This window comes from Athene noctua, chromosome 18 (assembly GCF_965140245.1).
Source record: "Athene noctua chromosome 18, bAthNoc1.hap1.1, whole genome shotgun sequence".
NCBI lineage: Eukaryota > Metazoa > Chordata > Aves > Strigiformes > Strigidae > Athene > Athene noctua.
This window is the reverse complement of record NC_134054.1, coordinates 3,546,638-3,568,000: the sequence shown is the minus strand read 5'-3', so window position 1 is coordinate 3,568,000 and position 21,363 is coordinate 3,546,638. Positions and strand designations below refer to the sequence as shown.

At 43.5% G+C, this 21,363-nt stretch overlaps 1 protein-coding gene across 1 annotated transcript in view; it reads left to right on the top strand.

Annotated features, from left to right (window-relative positions):
- COX10 (cytochrome c oxidase assembly factor heme A:farnesyltransferase COX10) overlaps positions 1 to 19,625 on the top strand; it is a 105,438-nt gene extending 85,813 nt beyond the window's left edge. The window contains exons 6-7 of the mRNA XM_074921776.1: positions 3,533 to 3,765; positions 16,466 to 19,625. Of these exons, the coding sequence (XP_074777877.1) occupies positions 3,533 to 3,765; positions 16,466 to 16,908 (676 nt within the window). The 3' untranslated portion in view covers positions 16,909 to 19,625. The remainder of the gene's footprint in view (positions 1 to 3,532; positions 3,766 to 16,465) is intronic.
- The last annotated feature ends 1,738 nt before the right edge of the window (positions 19,626 to 21,363 follow it).

Below are 21,363 nucleotides of genomic sequence, written 5' to 3'. Positions count from 1 at the left end.
ATGTTTGCTTTCTGAGCTGGCTTCTTGGCCAATTTTCCAATGCAAGATTGCCTTTTTTTCCCATGGGAGCGATTTCCTTAGCATAAGTGAACGCCCAAGTGAAATGAGACTTATGTACCAGCATCTGTCATCAGCCTGCACTTACTGCATGGGATGGTTTAAGGAGAGAGGAAACCAGCAGAGACCCTGCAGCCACTTTTGACCACCATGTGAGAGTTCCCTGGCGTTGGGTTACCCTAGACTGATGCTCCTGTGATGCACACTCTACTGTATGATGGCACAAGGCTGAAGTGGGAGGAACTGCGTGCGTGGACATTAGGTGATGGGGCAAGTCCAGTGACAACTCAGCACCACAGCCCAGAATGAGATCCTGATCTCCTGTGCTCCCTCGGTGAGATACAGGCAGCCCAGCAAAGGAGCGTGGATCAAATCAGTGAGCCTCACACCACATGCCTGAGTTCTGACAGACCTAGTGTGATCATGGAGATGCATAATGGTCCCTAGAAGACCATAAACTATATCAGAATACCCCTTAAACGGCTGTAATTTAAAACCTAGGGTCAGTCTTCTTAAAATCCTGGGAGTCACTGAAGCAGAAAGAGCTGCACCAGTGACTTAAATGTCTCTACATTTTCCTCAAATATTCTCTTTTTCCCAGTGAGGAGTTGCTCATACTTCTCGTAGACCTTAGAAACATGATATATTTACGTGACAGTGAGCTGAATTCTCCTCTACCTCATGTCTCACCAAGAAAACAAGGTCCCAATTTCTGATTGCAGCGTCTTCGTAATGCCAGATAGTATTTTAAGGAGCAAAAATAACAAAGCTGAATCATCAGATCACAGTTTGTGTTTCTGATCTCAGTCGGAGTTTTAGGGGCAGGCACTTGTAAGTCAGACAATTACTCTTGTAGAAGAATTTTACAGTTCCTTAATTGTTAAGGAAACGTAGGAGAAAAGTAGAAAATACGATACTTTCAGGATGTCTAAAAGTAATATGGTTCAACTGCTTATGAAAAACAACCCACAATGACTTGATGCCCTCCCCTGAGATCATTAGGACTATTACAGACACTAATCAAACTGCCTCCAGGAACTTTGTTTTAAAGAGGCAAAAAGGATGAAACTGGAAAAGAAAAATGTGTTTTCATCCACCAGGAACAGAACAACTTTTCTGAAGGACTCAGCCACATAACTTCACCTTTCCCTTTTGATAAAGCCTCATTTTTTAAAAGTACTTTTGCAACCCATCAGTTGGATGTGAAGGCAGCACACAGCTGGTATCAGGGCTGGCACTGCAGGGCTGTTGGTGCTGCAGGGAAGTGATGTGGGAGAGACACGATGCTGGGTTCAGCCATGGAGGAGGGCTCTGCACTCCCAGCCTTCGCCTTCCCTTCCCATGAGAGGCACAAAGGGCTGGTGTCTGCTGCTGCGTGACCAGCTCATGGTGTGTAGTGTTCATTTGAATTGGAGATGTGTAGATGAGTCTTAGCTCTTGATAAGTCAGAAAAGTGCTCTTTGCATTAGGTCAAACTGTGTCCTCATTTATGTCTGTGAGACTCGCAGGAGCGAATGTGGGTAGCCCAGCCTTGTAGGGTCACACTGGTGTTGCCTCGAGAGTGTGTATTGTGTAAATCTGGTGTTTACTGTCTGACTGTATTTTATTCAGGAATCAGTCAAGATAGATTTGTTTAACCAAACCCAGTCAGGCTTTCACTATAGTGGGGCAACATCTACAGCGTACAGCATTTGTAGTCGGCGTTGAGACAGTTTACGGTACAGATTGTGTTTTGCTGCCTTTCTGCAAAAGAGCACAGCTAGCTGCAAAACCAGAGGGCACAGCACCGTATGGCTCCTTTCACAGTATGGCTCCTGAAACAGTCTCAAATTTTATACATCTCATTGTCAGTGGATGGCAATGAATTACCCTGCCCCTATTCCTGATACATTGGTAACATCAAAACTGGTAATGCTGGAGTGTAAATGTGCTCTGTGCACGCTCAGTAACCTGAAATCTGTTGATGGTCTTGGAAAGCTGGATAAAATGACTTAGTCAGTTTAACTTAAATTGAAGGCAGATCTTTTGTGTGAGATTTGCTCATTTTAGTTCTCCAGTTATTTAGGATCTCCATACCATATTGGTCCAACAAAGGTCTTAAAAATCAAAATTTGAATGGTAAGACTTTTTGCTGATAAAACTCTCATAAAATTCATCCCCACCAGCAAATTTTTCTTACGAGGGTTGGAGCAGTGCTTGCAACACATATTTTAGGGTTAAGGATTTGGCCAGAGGGCAGAGTGATCATAGAATACAAAGACTGCATAGTTTTCAATTAGACAAAACGTGTAAAGCTAAACTTCATGCAGAGACATTTGTTACAAGCACACACATTTTCTGCTCTTATATGGATGACTAGAAGTGTGTATTTAGCCACATGGGTTATTAAATACAACTTAGTTAATGGCATTTTCCTTCCTTTCAGAGTTCTCCCACACCACATTATTTCTTACTGGCATTTAGTTTTCTCTTCGCATTATACCAAACACCCTCAAACAAGCACATGTGAGGAGATGTCCACCAGCAGCAAACATGTCAATCTGGTGCAAGGGATCACAAAGAAAGCTTCCTTAGGGTTGCATCACAGTGCTGCCTGTGAAGTGTGGTTTTCGGAGCCAAACAAAAAATCCTTGTTCATTGTATTTGGATGTTTATTGTAGAAATTACTGGTAGACGTTTACATAGCTTCAGTCACTTTTGTACAGATTTTAACAGGGATTTCCAACCTTCTCTGAGCTCTTAGCTGATGTGCAGTAGAAATCAACAGAAACAATTTGCATCTTTGCTGTTTGATGCTTTTGGCCAAGCCTAAAGTATCTTCTGTTAATTCCAGTCATACTTAGACAGTAATAAATTCTAATTTTGATTCTCTTGCCAGAATTGCTTTGGTGTGCTACTTAGCACAGGACATAAGCTAAATGGGAACATAGAAAATTCAGCCTTTATTTTCAGTAAAGCAAAAAAATACTTTATTCATTTCAGAATGATTGAATGTACTCTTTTTCTTGTAAATACTTACTAATTTTGTGTCTAACCATGTTGCATTTCAGTCAAAGGACCCCTTGGATAGTTGCAATCAGTTAAAAATCTGACAAGTTACAGCCATTCTCGTTTACTCTAAACCCTGAGTGCTTTTTCCAGAGTTCAAAATTTACTAAGATAAAAGAGAAAGATCTGCTGGAAGCACCAGTTCTCTGTAAGAGCTGTTTACCTGCAGAGGTTGAATTTGTTTGGTGAACACAGCGATCACAAAAAGAATCATCACCTATCATTGCAAATCTCTAGCAGGATTGTCTTAACCTGTTAGAAAGGCTTTTCTTAGGATCGGGGTTCAAATGGGAAAATTAGGACTGGGTGAGGGAAAAAAACCCCAAAAATCCAAACTTAATTTTTGGGAGGAGGCAAAAGGAATGTGACAGTAGGCATTGTTTAAGACAGACTCTTGCTCAGCGTGTCTCCGGCTCTCTCCCTGCAGCCCCCTGCTTGCCGTCTGTTTTGCTGCCTCCTGCGGAGTCCCAGGAATTGCCCTGCTGACTCTGGGAGTAAACCCTCTCACCGGAGCCCTGGGAGCCTTCAACATTTTCTTGTACACTTGTTGTTACACACCCATGAAGAGAATGAGCATTGCCAACACATGGGTGGGAGCTGTTGTCGGTGCCATTCCCCCCGTCATGGGCTGGACTGCGGCTACAGGTAGTCTCGATGCTGGTGAGTATAAAACCCTTGCATCTGGGCGGGGGGTTGTCACCATTGCCTTCAGGATAACTAAAAAGACCTACTCAAAAGCCAGTAAACCTCATTCTTGATGCTTGTTGACCTGATACTGCTTCGAAAGCAGATATATACATTCTGCCGTTTGCGATGCCAAAGTCCATTACAGCGCGGTACCATGAGGACTGAACGAGTAGACATGATGGTATCATTCTCCTAACAGGGGCATTTCAGGGGCAAACATCAGCTGATAAAAGACCGTGGCCTATTAAATATGTGTTTAGGCCATCTTAAAAAGAAATCTAGAAGAAAATAGTGTCTTTGGGGTTCACATGGAAGAAAATGTTATGTAATTTCAAGATTAAAACCATACCCAGTAAGATCCGACTTACAAGTCAGGAGCTTTCAGCTAGAAAATTCCCAGATGTGTTTATTACTGTCTTTCCACAAGCCAGAAAATATCCTAGGAAGATTAATTTATTGGTGTATTTCTTAATTGCCCATTTCTAAACTCTTAAGTTATAAATGTTCCTTCCCCCTCCTCCTTGAAAAGCAAACGATTTTAGCAACTATTTTAGCAACTGTGAACCGTTTTTACATCGCTCATAAAACACTGATCTCTTCAGCAACTAAACTCTGACACAATTAGGGCTTGTTTTTCCTGCCAGCTAGAAACTTCAGTATCAAAGTGGCTCCACATAGTTATATTCTGAAGAAACTAATGAAGTTCGATTAACAGGTCTGTTAAGAATTGTTTCAGTGCACACTCATCCCACAATGTGGCATATTTAAGGCTTGAATAATACTTTCAACAACAAGGCTTTTAACCAGAAATTATCAGAATCTGTGCAAAATCTGTTCTTCATTTATGCTATGCACTTCTTCATTTCTGTGTGCATGCCGTTCTTCATTTATGCTACGCACTTCCTATAAAAGTCAGTCTGAATTGCCTTGTGTACGCATGTTCTGATACAGATCTAATCCAGAGCCAGGATGAAAGGTTTTGTAGGATTGTTTTTTAACATGTGTACTGCTTCTATACAAATATTTACTTCTCTGAATTTTTTTTTTATATTTAGACCTATATATGATATGTATGTGTATGTTTAGTGTCTTATGTTAAGGAGCGCATAAGAGACATCATTAGAAGCTCTGTATATCTACAGAGAAGAGAATGAATTAAAAACACAAAATATATAATTTTAAGGACTGTATTGTTCTGGCTGCAGTTGCCTAGATCTCGGATCTTACATTATTTAGGGATTTCTGTGTGGGTTTTGGCATCTCTTTCCAGAGTTGATGCTAAAAGATGATTCTCGTGTGTTCATGCTTCACCTGCAAAGTCCAGCCTGGAGGAGCTGTTGTGAAGAGCTCCATCTCATCTAAAGCCCTTGCTGGAGAGGTTGTCACAGTTTAAATTTTTGCCCCTCTTTTTAAAATGGCAGCAGAAGTGCCGCAGCTGAATCCCAGCACATTAATCTGACACTGATTTGCATTATCTTTAATTTCTCAAGTTACAACTTGCTCTTTGAGACCCGTTTTGCAAAGAGCTGAGCTGTCCCTGTATGGCAGGCAGGGAAGGCAGCAGAGAACATCACTGGTGTCCCAACTAAGCTCTTCCTCTCTAATTTGCAACTAAGATGTGGTTCCGTGTCCCACTGCCAGCTCTGCTGTGGCGGCGATAATGTCTGGCAACAGTGCCATCAGTGGAAGATGGTAACTTCAAACAACCTAAGCACACTTTGCCAGAACATGATGATCTGCAATGGTGCGTAAACCTGATGTTGTGTTGTTTGTTCTGAGTAGCTAAAACTTTCTACAATCACTTCCCAGTCTGTGTCAGTGAGACCAGACAGCTTGTTTAATAGAGAATGAAATGTTCTTGAGTTGATACTGGTCTTTGTAACAAAGTTCACTTGGGCACAGTCCTGAAAATGGTGATCTGAATGTAATATTTTAGTACATTTCAGTATTTAAAAAAAAAAAAAAACAACAAAAAAGCAAAAAAAATCCCACACCCCACAAACACCTTTAAGAGAAAAGAGAGAAATAGAAGAAAAAGATTGCATTGTAGACTATGATTTTCCGTGTTAAACATTCTACTTCTGCAGACAAGAAGAGTTCAGCACCTGGCAGCATCAGACCTGGGCAGGGTAGAAGCATGTGTCCATGTGCATCATACACATGAGGTGCAGACCTGCGTCCCTTCTCTAACCAGCCGACCCACAGTTGTTGAACTCATTAATAATGTGTAATTAGCTTGGAGACTTAACCTAGTTTTAGGTAGAGGTGTGAAAATGCATTTGCACCTCGTTTAAAAAAAAAAAAAAAAAAAAAAAAAAAAAAGATCATTCCACTCAGTAACAAAGAGGAATGTGAAGGAAAAGAGTTAGAAAACTAATGAGAAGGAAGGTTCTCACTGCTTAACTGGTGGTTTTTTGAGTTTACATTTTCCTGTGGATTTTCTCTCCTTGTAATCTTCTCACAGCAGCCACATTGTTGTACATGTTGCTGGCTGTAGGGAAAACAATATTTAAGTGTAGAGCTTTCATTACCATTTAAGGGGGGTAACCCAAGTGTTACACAGTACAGTGTGCTGCCCCAGGACAGCCCTGTCTGCGCTCGGCTGGAAAGTCAGGAGTTCAATAACATCCCTGGCCTGGCTCATAGCTACTGCTGCGAGGTGCTCTTGGTTGGTTGAGAGAGTTGGAGATGATTCCCAGTTTCTGATTCCAGAGGTAATAAACAAAGTGTCTCAGATTGGAGCAGCCTTGGTTTAGTTTGTCCTCGTTTTGTTTATAACTTTCTTCTTTCAAAGATTAATACCTTGACAATTTCTTGCACAAGAAACAAATATCACGTTTGCAGATAAAAATCTGGGACCCTTGTATTTCCAGTGATGCAAACACTTGCTGGTATTTCTTGCACTACTCATCTTTTGCAGGTCTGATGGTGATTCCCAGTGATGCTTGCTTCCATTTCTGCCCCTGAAAGATACCTTTAATTATATGTTCTCAGGCCTGATTGAACACCCTGCCCCCAACCCTGGATTTTGTGAGGGAATACCTCACATTTCAAAAGTGAAAGATAAGGTTATCTCTGGGAAGATGTGGAATTCTTTGTTGTGGGTTTGGGGTTTTTTGTGGGTTTTTTTAATGGCAGCTGTTTGAAACTGTTGAAAGATCGGGAATGTTAACATTTCCTCACTGGGGGAGCTGAGTGCAGGTGAGATGGTCAAAGGTGCATGATAAATGTAATTTATCACGTGGATATCGCTACCACATATCTGTTGTATTTATGCAGAACTTAACTGCCAGCCTGTGATTTGCAGTAACACGTTTGCTTCCTTGAAAGCTGTTTTCATTGCTCTTTGGTGGTACCATTTATTTCCAAAGAGATTTTTAATTTCTAGTAAATCTGGACACCCTCAAATTACTTCTTCTCATTTTACGAAGGAAGGACTAAGCAGGAAGGTAATGAAATTCACTTAAAGCCTTAAGTGATAGCATAAAGACAGGAAAAAGAGGCAAGGCTTGGCAGCGTGTCCTGTTCTGTGGTGGTCCTCCTCCTGCGCAGGATCCACATGCAGGAGCGCTCCTGGCTGTGCCATGCTGCTGTTGAGTCTGTGTACAGACATCTTTAGGAAGTAACAGAGCTGTTTATTTTGGCGTGCGAGAGGCACAACGTGTACGTGCTTTAAATTACTCTTGTGTTGCTGGTCTTTCTCCCCAGACTGACTCTGCAGCTTGCTTGTTAGAAATGTTTGCTGTCCATTTAAACTTGTTGTTTCTAGTTAGCAGAAAAACTGAATCTGGGGTAAACATTTCCAAGTTCCATAGCCTGTATTTTGCCTTATGCATTTTGCATTTCTGCCGACCTTCCTGTGCGTATGCACTGAAGGCTCGATCCCAGCCGGCGAGTGGTGTTGGTGTCTTAGAGTGGAGCAATTCAGTGCCACGGTGTTGATACAAACCACCCAGTTAGATGGAAGTGACAAGCAGGGGTCCTCAACATAATGTGCTTATCAGTTAAGGGGATTTATTCTGAGTAGGTGGCAGTGGCATAGCAGATAACAGCCCTGACAGTATAGCAGACATTACAGACCCATGGTGGCCTGGAGCCATAGGTATTACTGCACCAAAGAATGTTTATCTCAAGAGACTATTTAGTTTATCTCAGATGCTCCACTTCTGGTCTCGCTTTCCTGAACAACATCTTGTACTGATTTTCATTCATTTTCAGAAATTTAAATAATTCCTGGGGCTGTGGAATTTATAGACTGAGTATCAATTGTAATCATGTGGAGGCTGATTTTTAAATTGCCTTTACTTTGTAATTCAAATTGTGTTGTATGGTAGACATTAATTATGTCAGCCAACATCTATTTACAAATGGGGATTTAAAAACGGGCAGTTCTTATCAGCTAGTGACATTTGGCAGATGGATGGTTTCAGTAACAAAAAAAAAAAAAGAGAATAGGGGAGAGGGAGGGCTATGCACAACCTGTCAATGGCTGGAGTCTCTCATACCTTCCCTGGTGTAGCACTTGTCTGCCAGGAGGAGGGAGAGCCAAGCAACAGCTTAATTGCATGGAGATCTTTGTGCCCCTTCCAGTTAAGCACTTTGAGCTTTCAGAGCCCCTTGATGCGCGGTCAGGGAGCCAGCCACCTGCGGGAGCAGGGCAGCTCCGCCGTCCTGCCACGAGACCAGAGGAGACTCTGGCTATAAATTCCCTCTAGTAAACTCAGATTTTTGGGGTTTCACTTCGCAGGTGAAAGACAGCAGAATTTGTGGTCTGTTCCAGAGGAAGCAGAGATATTCATGTCACTGACATATGAGAATTGGAAGCTGGGGGCCCAGGAATGTGCTTTGTGGGGGCAAAAACTGTAAAAACCAAGGCAGAAGGACAATACTAGTAAGCAGCTGGTCTGAATTTAGGACAAAAGCCAGTGAGCTATTTTTTTTTTTCCCCTTTTCCATCTTCACAAGAGACAAAGGAAATGGCAGTTTCACTGCTGGGACACCTGGGGGACCAACCCCACGAATTCACAGGCAACATGCCCTTACCCAGTTCTCAGCCCTGCACATGGCTGTTGGGGCATGGGGAGGAGATGGGGCAATGCAACAGCCCCCACACCCCCGTATGTGAGACACAACACCCACAGGAGAAGCGCCAATGTCCTGGGTGTGACACAACACTCCTTCTGCAAGCACAATGGCAGGGTTTGCAGGAGGGACCCCCACCCTATGTGGGAGCCCCAGAGGGAGCCTGGAAGAGGTGGTTGATGAGGAGCCCCTGGTGTGGCTCTGCAGGTTTGCACTCCTCTGCTGAGTCTGGTCCTTTGGCAAATAACTGCCTAAACATATTTGCACATAACGAATGGTCTATGCAAAGACTGTAGTTTCATCTTACCCAACAGGCTTGCTTTTTTTATGTCATCTGTTGCTGAAGTTAGCTAAGACGAATTATGTTTAGCATTATTTTTTTCAACCTTGCCTATATAATGAAAGGTGTTTCCTGGAGAGGCTTTTGGCTGTAATAACCTGTTGTGTGTCATACAAAAAGTGTGCATGCCTGTGTGTATCCATACGCACACAGCTTTTTTCCGCATGGCGAGTGTACCTGAGGACATCTGGTTTCCTCCTGTTAAAGGCAGTGGCCAGGAACACTCCCTCGAGGTGAAAAACCCCACTGCCAACTTTATTTCCCATTCGTGGTGGACACGAGGATCGTCCTTTTGTTTCGCAGACAAACCATACACACAGCCAACATCCCCTTCCCTTTATGTGCAGTGGCAGAGAAGTCTATCGCAGCCCCGAGACATTCCTGTTCCACAAGCCTTTTGTGCCATCCTTCAAAAGAAACAGCTATTGAAACCCATGACCATGAAGCTTTTGAGTTTTCCAGTGTTTTCCTCCTTGCCCTTAGTTTACATGACCGTGTAACCTTGAAGGCTCACAATTAGGGCCGTGCACGGGGCTGTGCGTGCCCGCACTGGCAGCCGGGACCATTGTTTGCAGCCCAGAGACCTTGTGCAAAGCTTTAGAAGCAATACTTTTCCTTTTTTCCTTCTCAAGGCTGCTTCACCACGCACACGGCATCTGACACAAGCAGCAGCATCTGCTTTTGTTTTCCAGTGGAAGCAGAAGTGCCAGTTGTTGTCTTGCTGTGGTGCTAATATAGGAAATGCCACAGTGGTAAAATAAGGGGAATTGCATCAATTTGGTTAAGGTTCGTGACTAGAGAATTCCCAAATGTCATTGCATTTGAGAAGGCTTTGTAATCACAAATTAAGATGTAAATTTTGTAGAGCTAATCCCTTTGTTACTTTGAAAGGCAATAGGAAAAATTAAATAGTAGGTAACATTTTTCCTCAGGAGTGATGGTACCGGGGCAGTATCTTGAACCCTTGTAATCGGAGGCCAGTTGATTCACCCTAATCACTGAAACAAGCTGATGGAAAGGCAGTAATTATTGCACCTTCCAGCTCTCCTTCACAAACAGAAAATGTCACCACCAGCTTAATAAAGCATCCTTACATATCAGGACACTACAGCTCTGCTATGGACATGACTTTCCAAACTCTTCTGAATATTTGTACCAGCGCCCCCACATAATCCTTTGGGTGTTTAATATTACATTGAATCTGCAATGGGCAACAAGACTTTGACAAGATTTCAAAATCTTTCTTTACCCCCATAATTTCTGCGTAGTTCGAAATCTCCAGGGAAGACTACTGTGTTAAACTTGCTGTGAACAGGCACTAAAGAAAAGCTAGAAAATGAAAGCTTTGGGGATGTATCCAGTATATTTACTGTGAGCTTAACATCCTGTAAAAATCATGCAGGACCACAGTGAGTAGTTTCGGACTACTTATGTTAAATTTCCTGTGGAAAAGGTGAAAAATGCTGCCTGAGACAGTGTGGTTGCTCTCGAGCAGGTGGATACAGCTGGACCAAGTCAAGTCTCTGCATTCTAATCTACCTTGTCTGGATTAAAGAGGAGTAATTTGTTCAACATCTTTTAAGGGAGGAGAGCCAGTTGTGTGCTATCAAGTAAAACGGTGTGTGGTTGTTTCCTGACTACGATCCATTAAAAGGCTGAGCTTAGACTACCAAAGCCTTCCCCTCCTGACAGCAGCCAAACTCATACCAGTTTCCTAGAAACAAAAGGCCGGTGCTTTCCTCTAATAAGTTAGGGAGCTACCAAGGTCTGGAAATAATTTTAAAATTCCTTCACATTATTCAAGGCAGAAGAATTACTAAAATTGTGCTTTAAGCAAAACAGCATTCTTAGGTTGCCAAGGCAGTAAACACCAGCTTTGGGAAATGCAGTAAGATTTCAACATCTGTTTTGGAGCTGATATTTTAACCATTCCATGTTTATTCTAATGCCTGGTTGGCCACTTCCCAGTCATACATATGCAGCACCAAAGCAAAGACAGAAGGAGCAAGTCCGTTCTTGAATTGATGCTACAGATCAGCTCCCCCTTCCTTATTTTTTTTGTTTTATTGATTAAGTAAATAGGTGTTTGTCCTGTCTAGAGCTTGAAAGTGATAGGAGAGGTTTGCAGAACATTATGTAGAGGGAAGGCACCGTGTGTTGTCTACAGAACAATGAGAAGGATAAGAAGAAAGAACAAGTTGTTCATCTCCATTGTGTTTCCAGGAACACAATGTTGATACAGCAGTCTCTGTAGATAACCTTGGACATGTTTGCCTCAACTTGTGCAGACAGGCCCACGTTCATCTGTGTGCCCGGGCTGGTTGGACTCCAGCTGGCCCTGCTCCAGAGTCTAGTGCTCCACCAACACAAGCTGTGCTCCAGCCTGTGCCCTCTTGTAGTTCAAGTCCTTTTCTACCCTGGAAGGACTTGCCTTCAAGAATTTTTTTTGAGAATTTCAATTGGATCATCCCAAACTGTTGTTCCTCATTTAAGGCAGACAGGTGAAATCATCGCTACTGCTCCATGTCCCAACTGTACAATGTATAAATCTCTTTGATGATGAAAGCTATTGCCAGCATGAAAGAGGCATATTTCAAATCCCTGCTTAAGAGAGAGAGTGGCATCCTCAGCACGAGACAGGCAGGCAGGATCCAAACATTACTCCTGCCCATTAATGGATGAGAAAATAGGTTTGCAGTCCTCAGGTTGCTTTACATGAACGAAACGGTTTGCTCAGAACGATGCTACTGGCATGTTTTCTGTTGGCACAGATAGCTTGGCAGCTGAATGTGCCCACACTTTCTTGAGTAGTTGAAATATAGACTTGAACAGACTCTGTACCCTTTACAAGACATGAGAAGTTTGGGAGACTTGCACTAGGCTCTGGAGTTTTTCATCCCTGGATCACTGATCCTGGCACAAGCCCAGGATGGACAGGAGAGGAAGCTGTTGCTACCTGATTGCTTTGCTCTCTCTCCATGTATTAACCAGTAGTGAGTTCACACCCTGCAAGGGATTACACCCGAAAAACCATCTTCCAGTTTTCTGCTCCTAGGTGCTCTTAGCAGAGAGGCCAAGGACTCAGGGGCTGACGTGGCTCCCTTACCTGAGATTTGGACCATCCAGCAAATGAGGTCATCGTAAATTGCTCTGAAAGGAATAAACGATGACATTTTAGTCAAAGATGAGAGGTACCACATGGCTTTTTTGACACCGTGAAGAGCGTAACTTCAGATGGGAATGCTTCTTGCTGTTGTAATTCTGAAAATTAGACTGTCAGCTACTGCAGTTTGCAAGCCCAAAATCAGTAGCTGCTTTTGGAAGTCTCATCTCACCATTATTTCCAAGTTTTACCCAAATTTACTGAACCTTAAAACATCTTGCCAAGCAGTTTCTGAATGACTGTGGAATTTAGTGTCTTGTTTGTTTTAGGAAAAGTACAATTTGTAAAGCTTCGGTATTTCACTAGATAAAAATATATTTACAGAAAGAAAACCATTTTCTACATTCTTCACTGCCACTTGACATTTTGGCTATATCTTAGATATTAAAATAAAATAAAAATCTCAGCTTGTTCTTGTTTATTAAAAAGAAGATATATTGCTATTTAAATACTTCTAAAAGAATTTTGGAAAAGAAATAATAGCTTAACCTTAAATACATGATGAACAGTAAAACCTGTTATTTGTCTTTAACTCTGTGGTTGCTATAGGACCTACCTGGTTCTCTGCAGTCCTGTAACTTTTGATATGATTTAAGCTAGTACAAGTGATTAAACAATAGGATCTCAACAAGAAAACATTTTTTCCCTATTTTGCTCACAAGATTGAAAGAATACTTGAGACCTGGGTCCTGTTTGCCTAAATAGACTTCACTTTTTTTCAAAATCAAAACAGGACTTGTCTGACAAGTTATCAGGATGTATAAGTGTCAGCTCACAGCTGTCCCAGGTTCTCACTCTTGGAGAAGTGGAGAGTTTGGAAGTGGTCATAAATGGGCTAAACTTGCAGCTATTAAAAATTTGGCTAAAAAGGCCAAAGAGTTTGGGATATCCACGAGCCAGGTACTTGTGGTCTCGTAAACACTTGTGAAAAAGCTGAGATCTACTATGAATGTCTGTCTGTCTGCCTGTGCTCAGGTTTTCCATGTGCCGTGGTGAGTCTGGGGGCTGCGGTGGCCCTGGGTGCTGCCTGTCTCCCAGTGCCAAAGCAAGCGCCATGGCTCTGCTCCGACAGCCAGCTTTGCTTTTGCAAACTCCGTGCCAGCTCTGCGTGTTACGGTTGTGAACGACCTCGTCTGGTCTTCACTTAATTATAAACTCCGTAGAGAAAAAAGAGATTTGCATTGATTAAACTGAGTTCCCAAACTGTTGGGAACTGCACAGAAGCAGTAGAGTAGAATCTGCACTGTTTTGAACCAGGTTAGTCTCCAGAGTTAGTCTTGCTGTAATATTGCTTAAAAAACACTGCTGACCTAATTATGACATAGTTGACATTCATCTCATAATTAATGAGTATTACAGTGTCTGCTCTGAGCTTGACAGGATTCCTACTGTGGGCTCATTTGATGCTGAATTGTACTGTACCGTGTGTGGTGCTTTGCGAGTCATCAGTCTTACGTGACACTTAAAAATCTCTGACAACCTGACAATCTGAGCCCAGGCAGAGGAAATTACAGGATGTCCAAGGCACATGGGAAACTAACAAAAAGATCGGGTCAGTTAAAATCCTCATAATGGGCTATTAAGTTGTTTTACTGTTCAGCTTCTCTGTAAAATATCAATTATCTCAATGGTTGTAATGTAATCAAAGTAATTAAATTCCAAAGACTTGCATGTAAAAAACAGACCTTTGTAAATGTGAATCCAGCCTCAAGTCGTTTAGTTGGTCTGTTTGTGTTTAAAAGTTTCTTCAGAAGACTATATTTTTTCTTTTTAATGGTGTTATAGTTTGAGAACTGTTAAAGGGTTTTGTGTGTTTGAGGTTTAGGGTGTGTTTTGAGCTTGGCTGCACACAACGTTTGAACAATTGAATAAGCAAAGCCTGCATTACAGCCGAAACACAGGGGCGCAGCACAGGCCAGATGAAAATCCGCCTGGTCCGTAGCCGTGGGAAGCAGGGATAGCCTCTGCCTCGGAATTCTAGCCCCAACTCCATCTATTTAAGTTTCCTCAGCTGATGGATAATTGTAGCTTACCTTTCCCTAAGTTCTGAAAAATGACAAGCTAATGTCTCTAAAGCACTTCAGATGTGAAACTTGAAAAATTTTCCTATCTTAAGATTTATCAAATTCAGGATCTTGCCTCCAGTAATATGTTTTACAAGAATAGGAAAAAGCTAAAGAATGACGTATTACAAGAACGTTTTCCCCTTCCATTCCCTTGCTGTAGGGACTACTGCTCCTTCTTTAAGTTTTATTCCAGTTTATTGCAGTAGAGCTACTCCCTTAGGTCTCAACAGAACTGAATCAAATCCTATCTTGTTAGGGCCAAAATTACTTTTGTTGCCATGATTTTCTGAAATTAACAGTAATTTTGGGGTGCACCATCAACTATCTTAAAACGTTCCAATTTAGAGAAAGTGCTAAGCATCCACACCCTGAAAGTTGACTTTGGTAGGATCGAATGGCAGGATTTGCAAAAGTTTGGGGCCATAATCCAGGAAATCACCTGTAATTCATAGTAGGCAATATTTTTCTGAAAGTTGCATGCCCAATATATGAGCGTCTAGCTCCATGAAATCAACTTTGAGGCATGCCCTCACCTAATGGGGTATTTGTTACTCATTTTAAAGAGTGATGAGACAGGTCTTTTATACCACTACTGGATCTTAGCAGCAACTGGAAACTCACATTAGGTATAATGGACCATTCCTTCAGTGGTTGATAAGGTAGGGGGAAAAAAAAAGGCACTTTTGCAAACTTAGATTATTATTTGCATGACAACAGCAGTGTATGGTGTGCTGTTTAAAACAGGAATTAGACCTGCACAGCTCCAAGGAACATAGAGCCAGAGCAGGTGCAGAGAGGATGTGAACCACGAAGCAGTTCAGAGGAGACAGTGACTTGGTCTTTGTCAGAGCTCGAACAGTTGCTAGGGAAGAAGTGAGCGTTTGGGAAAGAATTTCAATACATTAACCTGTGTGCAGAGAAGTGTTGCTGTTTCCGTTTCTATCAAGTCATTAAGAAGATGATAGACTCATGGCTTCAGCTGAGAAGTAGTTTCCAGAGAGGATGAGCTCATGGAGGCAGAGACATGCAAAGAAAGTGTTAATGCTGGAGCAGAGTGTTTGGGAGCTGGGGAAACAAAAGGAAAATCCAGGAATGCTCATAATGTGCAACAGCCTTGGGGGATTTTTTGTGTCTTCAGACAAAATTAGTGAAAGGAGTTTAGTCTGAGGGGTTCCTTGGAGCTCTCTGAAATCAGCATATGAGCTGCTTCTGTCTCGATAAGCCCTGTACCATGTCCTGAGGATAGCTGTGAAAAATGTGGTGCTTCCATAGCTCCTTTTTAAATGGAAAAGGAGCTAACTGGTGTGAATAGATTTATTTGATCAAACTACTTGGAAGTTTCTACCGTGGGTTTGAAGGAGTAAAAAGTTCTTAGTCTTCTGTCACCTCGTTAGCAGCTTCTGCCGGTTTTGCCGCCTGTCCACTGTCCGTGATGAAGCTGCTCCTGCGCCATAAGCAGCTCCCTCCCTTCACACAGTGGGCAAACAGAAAGCTCAGCCACACTCCAGGCTACCCAGGTGCTGGTATTTTCCTGGTTTATCCCCTTTTTTCTGCTGTCATTGAGCAGGACTCCCTGGTTTTGGCCAGTGTGACACTGCCCATCAGCTTTTTTCTGCTTTGGACACACCAACTCGGGAACTCAGGAGCAGAAGCTAGAGGCTCCCAGGAAAACAATCTCTTGCCCAACTTTGCTTCATTTCCATCAATCTTCCCTCAGGTAGAGACTGAATTGGCACAGAAACCAATTAGCAGTGGTTCATTAGGAGGAAGTGACTTGTTGAAATGCTTTTCAAATTAAGTGCTCCGAAAACAGAAGAACCACCGTGCACAACCCTGTGTAAATCCTGTAAAAACAGAGGATGGCTTATCTCACAGAGTGTGCCTTGTCTCCTGCCCAGGGCGGTGTAACAGGTTCACAGTGCTGATAAACAGCCGGATACAGCCCAGATCTGCAGAGTCTTTACATAGCACTCCTTGCGCTGGCCTGCTAATGCATCTTTCCCTCTCTCTCTGCCACTGCAGGTGCGTTACTGTTAGGAGGAATCCTCTACTCCTGGCAGTTCCCTCACTTCAATGCCCTGAGCTGGGGTCTGCGGGAAGATTACTCCCGAGGAGGATACTGCATGATGTCCGTCACCCACCCAGGGCTCTGCAGGCGGGTGGCTCTGCGGCACTGCTTGGCCTTAATTGGACTCTCAGCGGTGGCTCCCCTTCTCGACATCACCACGTGGACTTTCCCCATCATTTCGCTCCCCATCAACCTCTACATCTCCTACCTCGGCTTTCGGTTCTACAGAGATGCAGACCGCAGCAGCTCCAGGAAGCTCTTCTTCTGCAGCCTGTGGCATTTGCCGCTGCTGCTGCTGGTCATGTTCACGTGCAAGAAATCGTTCCTAGAGAAGGAAGACAAAGGCGATCTGCTGGGTGAAAGTCATAGGAGGGCTATGGAAATTAGATTGCCTTAAATGTCAATTATTTGTCATCCTTGTGACACATCAGGTAGTATATTTTAGTAATTACAAGGGGGAAACCTGTGGGGAACGGTTTGAAGAAGAATCATTTGTGCCTAGCGACTACTCATGCGATAATTTTTTATTTTCTTCTGAAAGGGAATAGACATGAGAGATTAAAGTATTCGTGGGCCTCAGGCCCGTTCACTCGTCACGGATTACAATTTAGCCTATGTCAGAAGCACCTCACTTTGGGATGGCCTTCCAAAGTCTCCGGGAGTCGTGGTCTCTCATCTCGTGGCTAGTTTTCCACTTAGCAAGTCACATGCGCACACTTACTAACCGCCAGCACTGGCAGCCTTGGTGAAGCCGTCAGGAAGCGACAGATGAATGATTTAGCACCCCTTCTCCCCAAGCATCCTTTCCAAATTAAGCTTTGAAGCACATGGTGGGTTGGGTGAACTCTTCTTGTCTCGATCCATGCTGTCCCTGCTCTGATATTACACAGAAGCCTTCAGTTTCTGAGGCTTTTTTCAATCAGCTAATTTTCCCAAGATTCCCATTCACCCCAGTAGATTTTTAATTTTCGTACAGCTGGCACAATGCTAAAGGAGTAAGAAAGCTGTCTTTCAGCACACTAGACATCAGCATTTAAACAACCTCCAATGAATAGCTCTTCTGCAGCATGTACCTTGAACACACACTGAGCCATTCTGCTGTACATCCATCACGGGGAATTTCTGACTCCCATGTGGTTTTACGTCATTAGAGTTTGAGCCCTGTGTGTCAGATCTTCAGCTGGTAAAAACTGCCGTTACTGTTTATGTCAGTGAAGCTTTGAAAAGGTGTGGGAGGTGAGAAGCAGATCTCAGAGTCTGGTAGTTTCAAGGCTTTTCTATGCTAATGTGTCTTGTGCCAGCCCATTCAGTCTCAGTGTCCTCGGACGAGCTCTGGACTTGCCCCAAGAATTTGAATTGTATTTAATATCACGCTGTGGTGGCTGAGAGAGAAGGCCTCACCTTTGGAGTATGTAGCTGCTGAGGAAACATATTTTACAAGAAAAAAGTTTGGGATTTTTATCTAATATTATAATGTTCAAATTGCTGAGGCAGCCAGTGTCTCTCAAAAGCAATTACTGTGGATGGCCTCACCAGGAAAATGCATTATCTTTGTTAACTGATATGCTGAAGAACATTTCTAGCCACAGTCTAATGTGCTTGCGATCCCACTGCGGGGCTGTGGCTAACCCTCAGCCTACCTGGGGCTGGCTGTGACGCACTGGGATGCTTCCAAACACGGCAGCATCCAGCACAGACAGACAGTGTTATAGTTTATTGTGGTAGTTAGTGCCTGTTATGACTTGATGCATTTTCATGCCAAGATTTCTTTCCCACGTGGAAAGGGACTGGGCAGCACGGTTGTGCATCGATCCAAAGATACAGTAATACCTGAAATGGGAGACACTGTCTCAAGTCTGATCCCGAATAAAGCCCTTCAGGAAATGTCACAAATCTGCCACCACGTGCATATCACACTGACATAAAATCTTCACTGGCTGCTTTCATGATTCAGGCCCAACTTCTGGTCTCAGTTACACTGGTGTAAATCAGGAGTGACATGGTTAACCTCTGTTCTGCTGGCAGAGGTGCTCACAGGAGCAGAGCCACCTGTTTTACATGGCTCTTAAGTAATCGTTTGCAAGATTTTCTGACTCTCAAGTGATTGCAGATGACAGGATTGAGTTCCCTCTTACTGTTTGTCTGACGGACTCCATTGTACTCAAGTTACTGTGGGCAACACTTCGTAGAAATGTCTGGAAATTGTGCAACTCCTGGATTTGTTTTAAAAATGCATCCAGTCTTCTCTGCAATAAAGTGTGTACTGTACAAAAAAAAAAAAAAAAAGAGATGAATGCTCAAAATCTGTTTTAAACAATTCACGTATGATTGAAAGTCTGGTACAGTTCAGTTAGTTGCAAAAATAGTTTTGTGGCATTTCTCACAGCAATAATATTCTTCTTGATCACTGTAAGGGCAAGGACAGCTTGTGAAATACTGGCTCATTGTGCAAAAGCACACTGAAATTAAGTTGCACGTGAGTGGAAAGGGTTTGTGCAAAACCAAAGAATTTGGTCAACCTTTAGCCGGGAGAGGAACCTGAAAAGAGCAGATGGCTCACAAAAAACGTAGATTTTGCTCCCAGAGGCAGAAAGTGGTGCTGAAGTAGGAGGGTTGTGGTTTTCTCCTCAGTCATTATAGAGCCAGGCTTCAGGATGACCTGCAAGTACTGGGTGCTGTCCTGACAAACTCTGTTTTGATTAAAGGTCCCAAGGACATGCCTGTGGTTCCATTTTGAAGCGCAGTCATCTTCATTTCTTGGGCCAAAATGTGTAATATTCACGGGTTTTAGGGCTAGACAGGAGCTTTATAACCATCACTGAGTGTCTGCAAAATGCAGGTCACTGAGTTGCACCAGCATCTCCACACCCAGTTGGTCTGGCCTGGAGAGAAAGCGTGGTTTTAGAATAACTGGATCTGAGATCTAAAGGTAAGAAATACCTTATTTTTTTAATTAAAAGAAAAACAACCTTTTTTCACCCAGAAGGCATTCTCTGCTTTGCTACAAAATGGCCATGTGTCAGGTATGGATGAAGCCATCTACTGTCATTTTACTGCCTTTAAGAATTTTTGCTGTTGCATGTGTTTTGGAAATAAAAACACTGACAAACTGAAGTCTTGGTTGCAGATGGATAGTACTGTAGGTGCTCTCAGGTCTCCTTTTCCATACTGCTGGTGCCACTATGGAAATGAAAAAACTACTGTCTGCCCTCATCCCATGGTGTTTGTGTTCCCTGTGGCCCTACATGGAGGATGAGTGTCAGCCATCCCCACTCCAGCCCCGCTGATACTGCTGCCTAAATTCTGCAGGGAAGGAGGCAGGAGAGGCGCATGCCATGTCTCACTGGGGGGCCAGGGCAGTGCCGGGAGTTAAACCTGGGCTTCTGCACCTCAGTGCTGGGCCGTCCAAGCATCAGGTTTTGCACAGCTCCTTGAATCTGAAACAGAGGTTCCTGCATAGAATTGCAATATCTTTTTTCTTTGTCCCATTTGGAGAACTTGAATCTAGGTTGTTTGTCATCCTGTTATTCTGATTACTTGGGATGTCCCAATGAAATGGCCCTCCTGGAGAATACCTGCTCTTAATGTGGGAGTGAAAAAATTACCAGCAATGTGCTGCGTACCTCCTTACCGCTGGGCCTGCTGGTAGCCAAGATGGTCCCATTCAGGTATTGCTTTTACAGCAGACAGCTTTGCACCACCAGAAGCCTGTACTGAGGCTCACAGAGGAATCTGAGCCAGTGACTCAAGAGGGTGAAGCTGTACTCTATTTGGACTTCAAACCTTTTGTGTGGTTTTGTGGATAAAACAGTAGCCCTAAGGCTCAGGGGATCTTCATTCTTTCCAGATCTCTGCTGAAGAAATGCACTCCATCTGTGAAACAGGGACGAAGATACTTCGCTTTGTTGGATGAGTGAACAGCTCATGGTTTTGTCAGTCCCATACCCCTTATTCTGTACGTCCCTGTCAAGAGACCACTGGCTAATGGTTTGAGAAGCGTTGCAGAGAGGTGGTGCTGGATTCCCCCCGGATCTCTTCATTTCTCTGACCTTCAGCGATTCACTTGATCTCAGCACAGCACTTGCCTGGCAGGGCAGCACAGGGAGCTGAGCTACGCCTCTGTGAACTGCCCCGAGCTCCTGCGATTGCAAGGAGCCCCCAGGTCCTGGTGAACCCGCCTGCAGTACCCTGGCATGGCAGGCGTCCCAGCAGGCCAGGCAGTTGTGGGGCTCTGCACTGTGTTCCAGCATGAATAAGGAAACCCAATCCCTGCACACACAGCTCTTTCCCTTCTCATTTCCCCCACTGGGTTTTTTTTTCTCGCTTCCTGTATCAATCTCCGATATAATCTGCCCCAGCAGAGTAACACATTCACACTCTCCTGGCTCCAGCAGCGTTTCCCACTCAGCCAGGCCATGGCATTTCAAGGCTTACACAAAACACACACATCCTTTTCAGTTCTGACGATCCCAGGAGAGTAGGAATGGAAACAGAGTGATACTATTAGAAATCATTATCATTACAGATAGAAAGCGTGTTGTCCTTGTTGCTCTCCAGAGGTGATTAGATATTCCCCTTTCCTTGGAAATGCAAGCTGTCTACAGAACACTTTGCTTTTAAAACAGAAATATCAGCACTGTTTTCCTACCAAGCAGCTCAGCTGGAGGTGGTAATACTAGAAGCTCCGTTGCAGGCTGTCCCTGATGGCATTTCTAGTCATGGTATTTCTTAAACAGGCAAAGAGCTGGCTCTGGCAAGGGCTCGTGGGATGCAGGATGCCACCCGCGCTGGTGGGGTGGCCTTGGGGTGGTTGTTTGCCTATTGTTCCAGTCATGGAGAAGGTCAGTCCTGC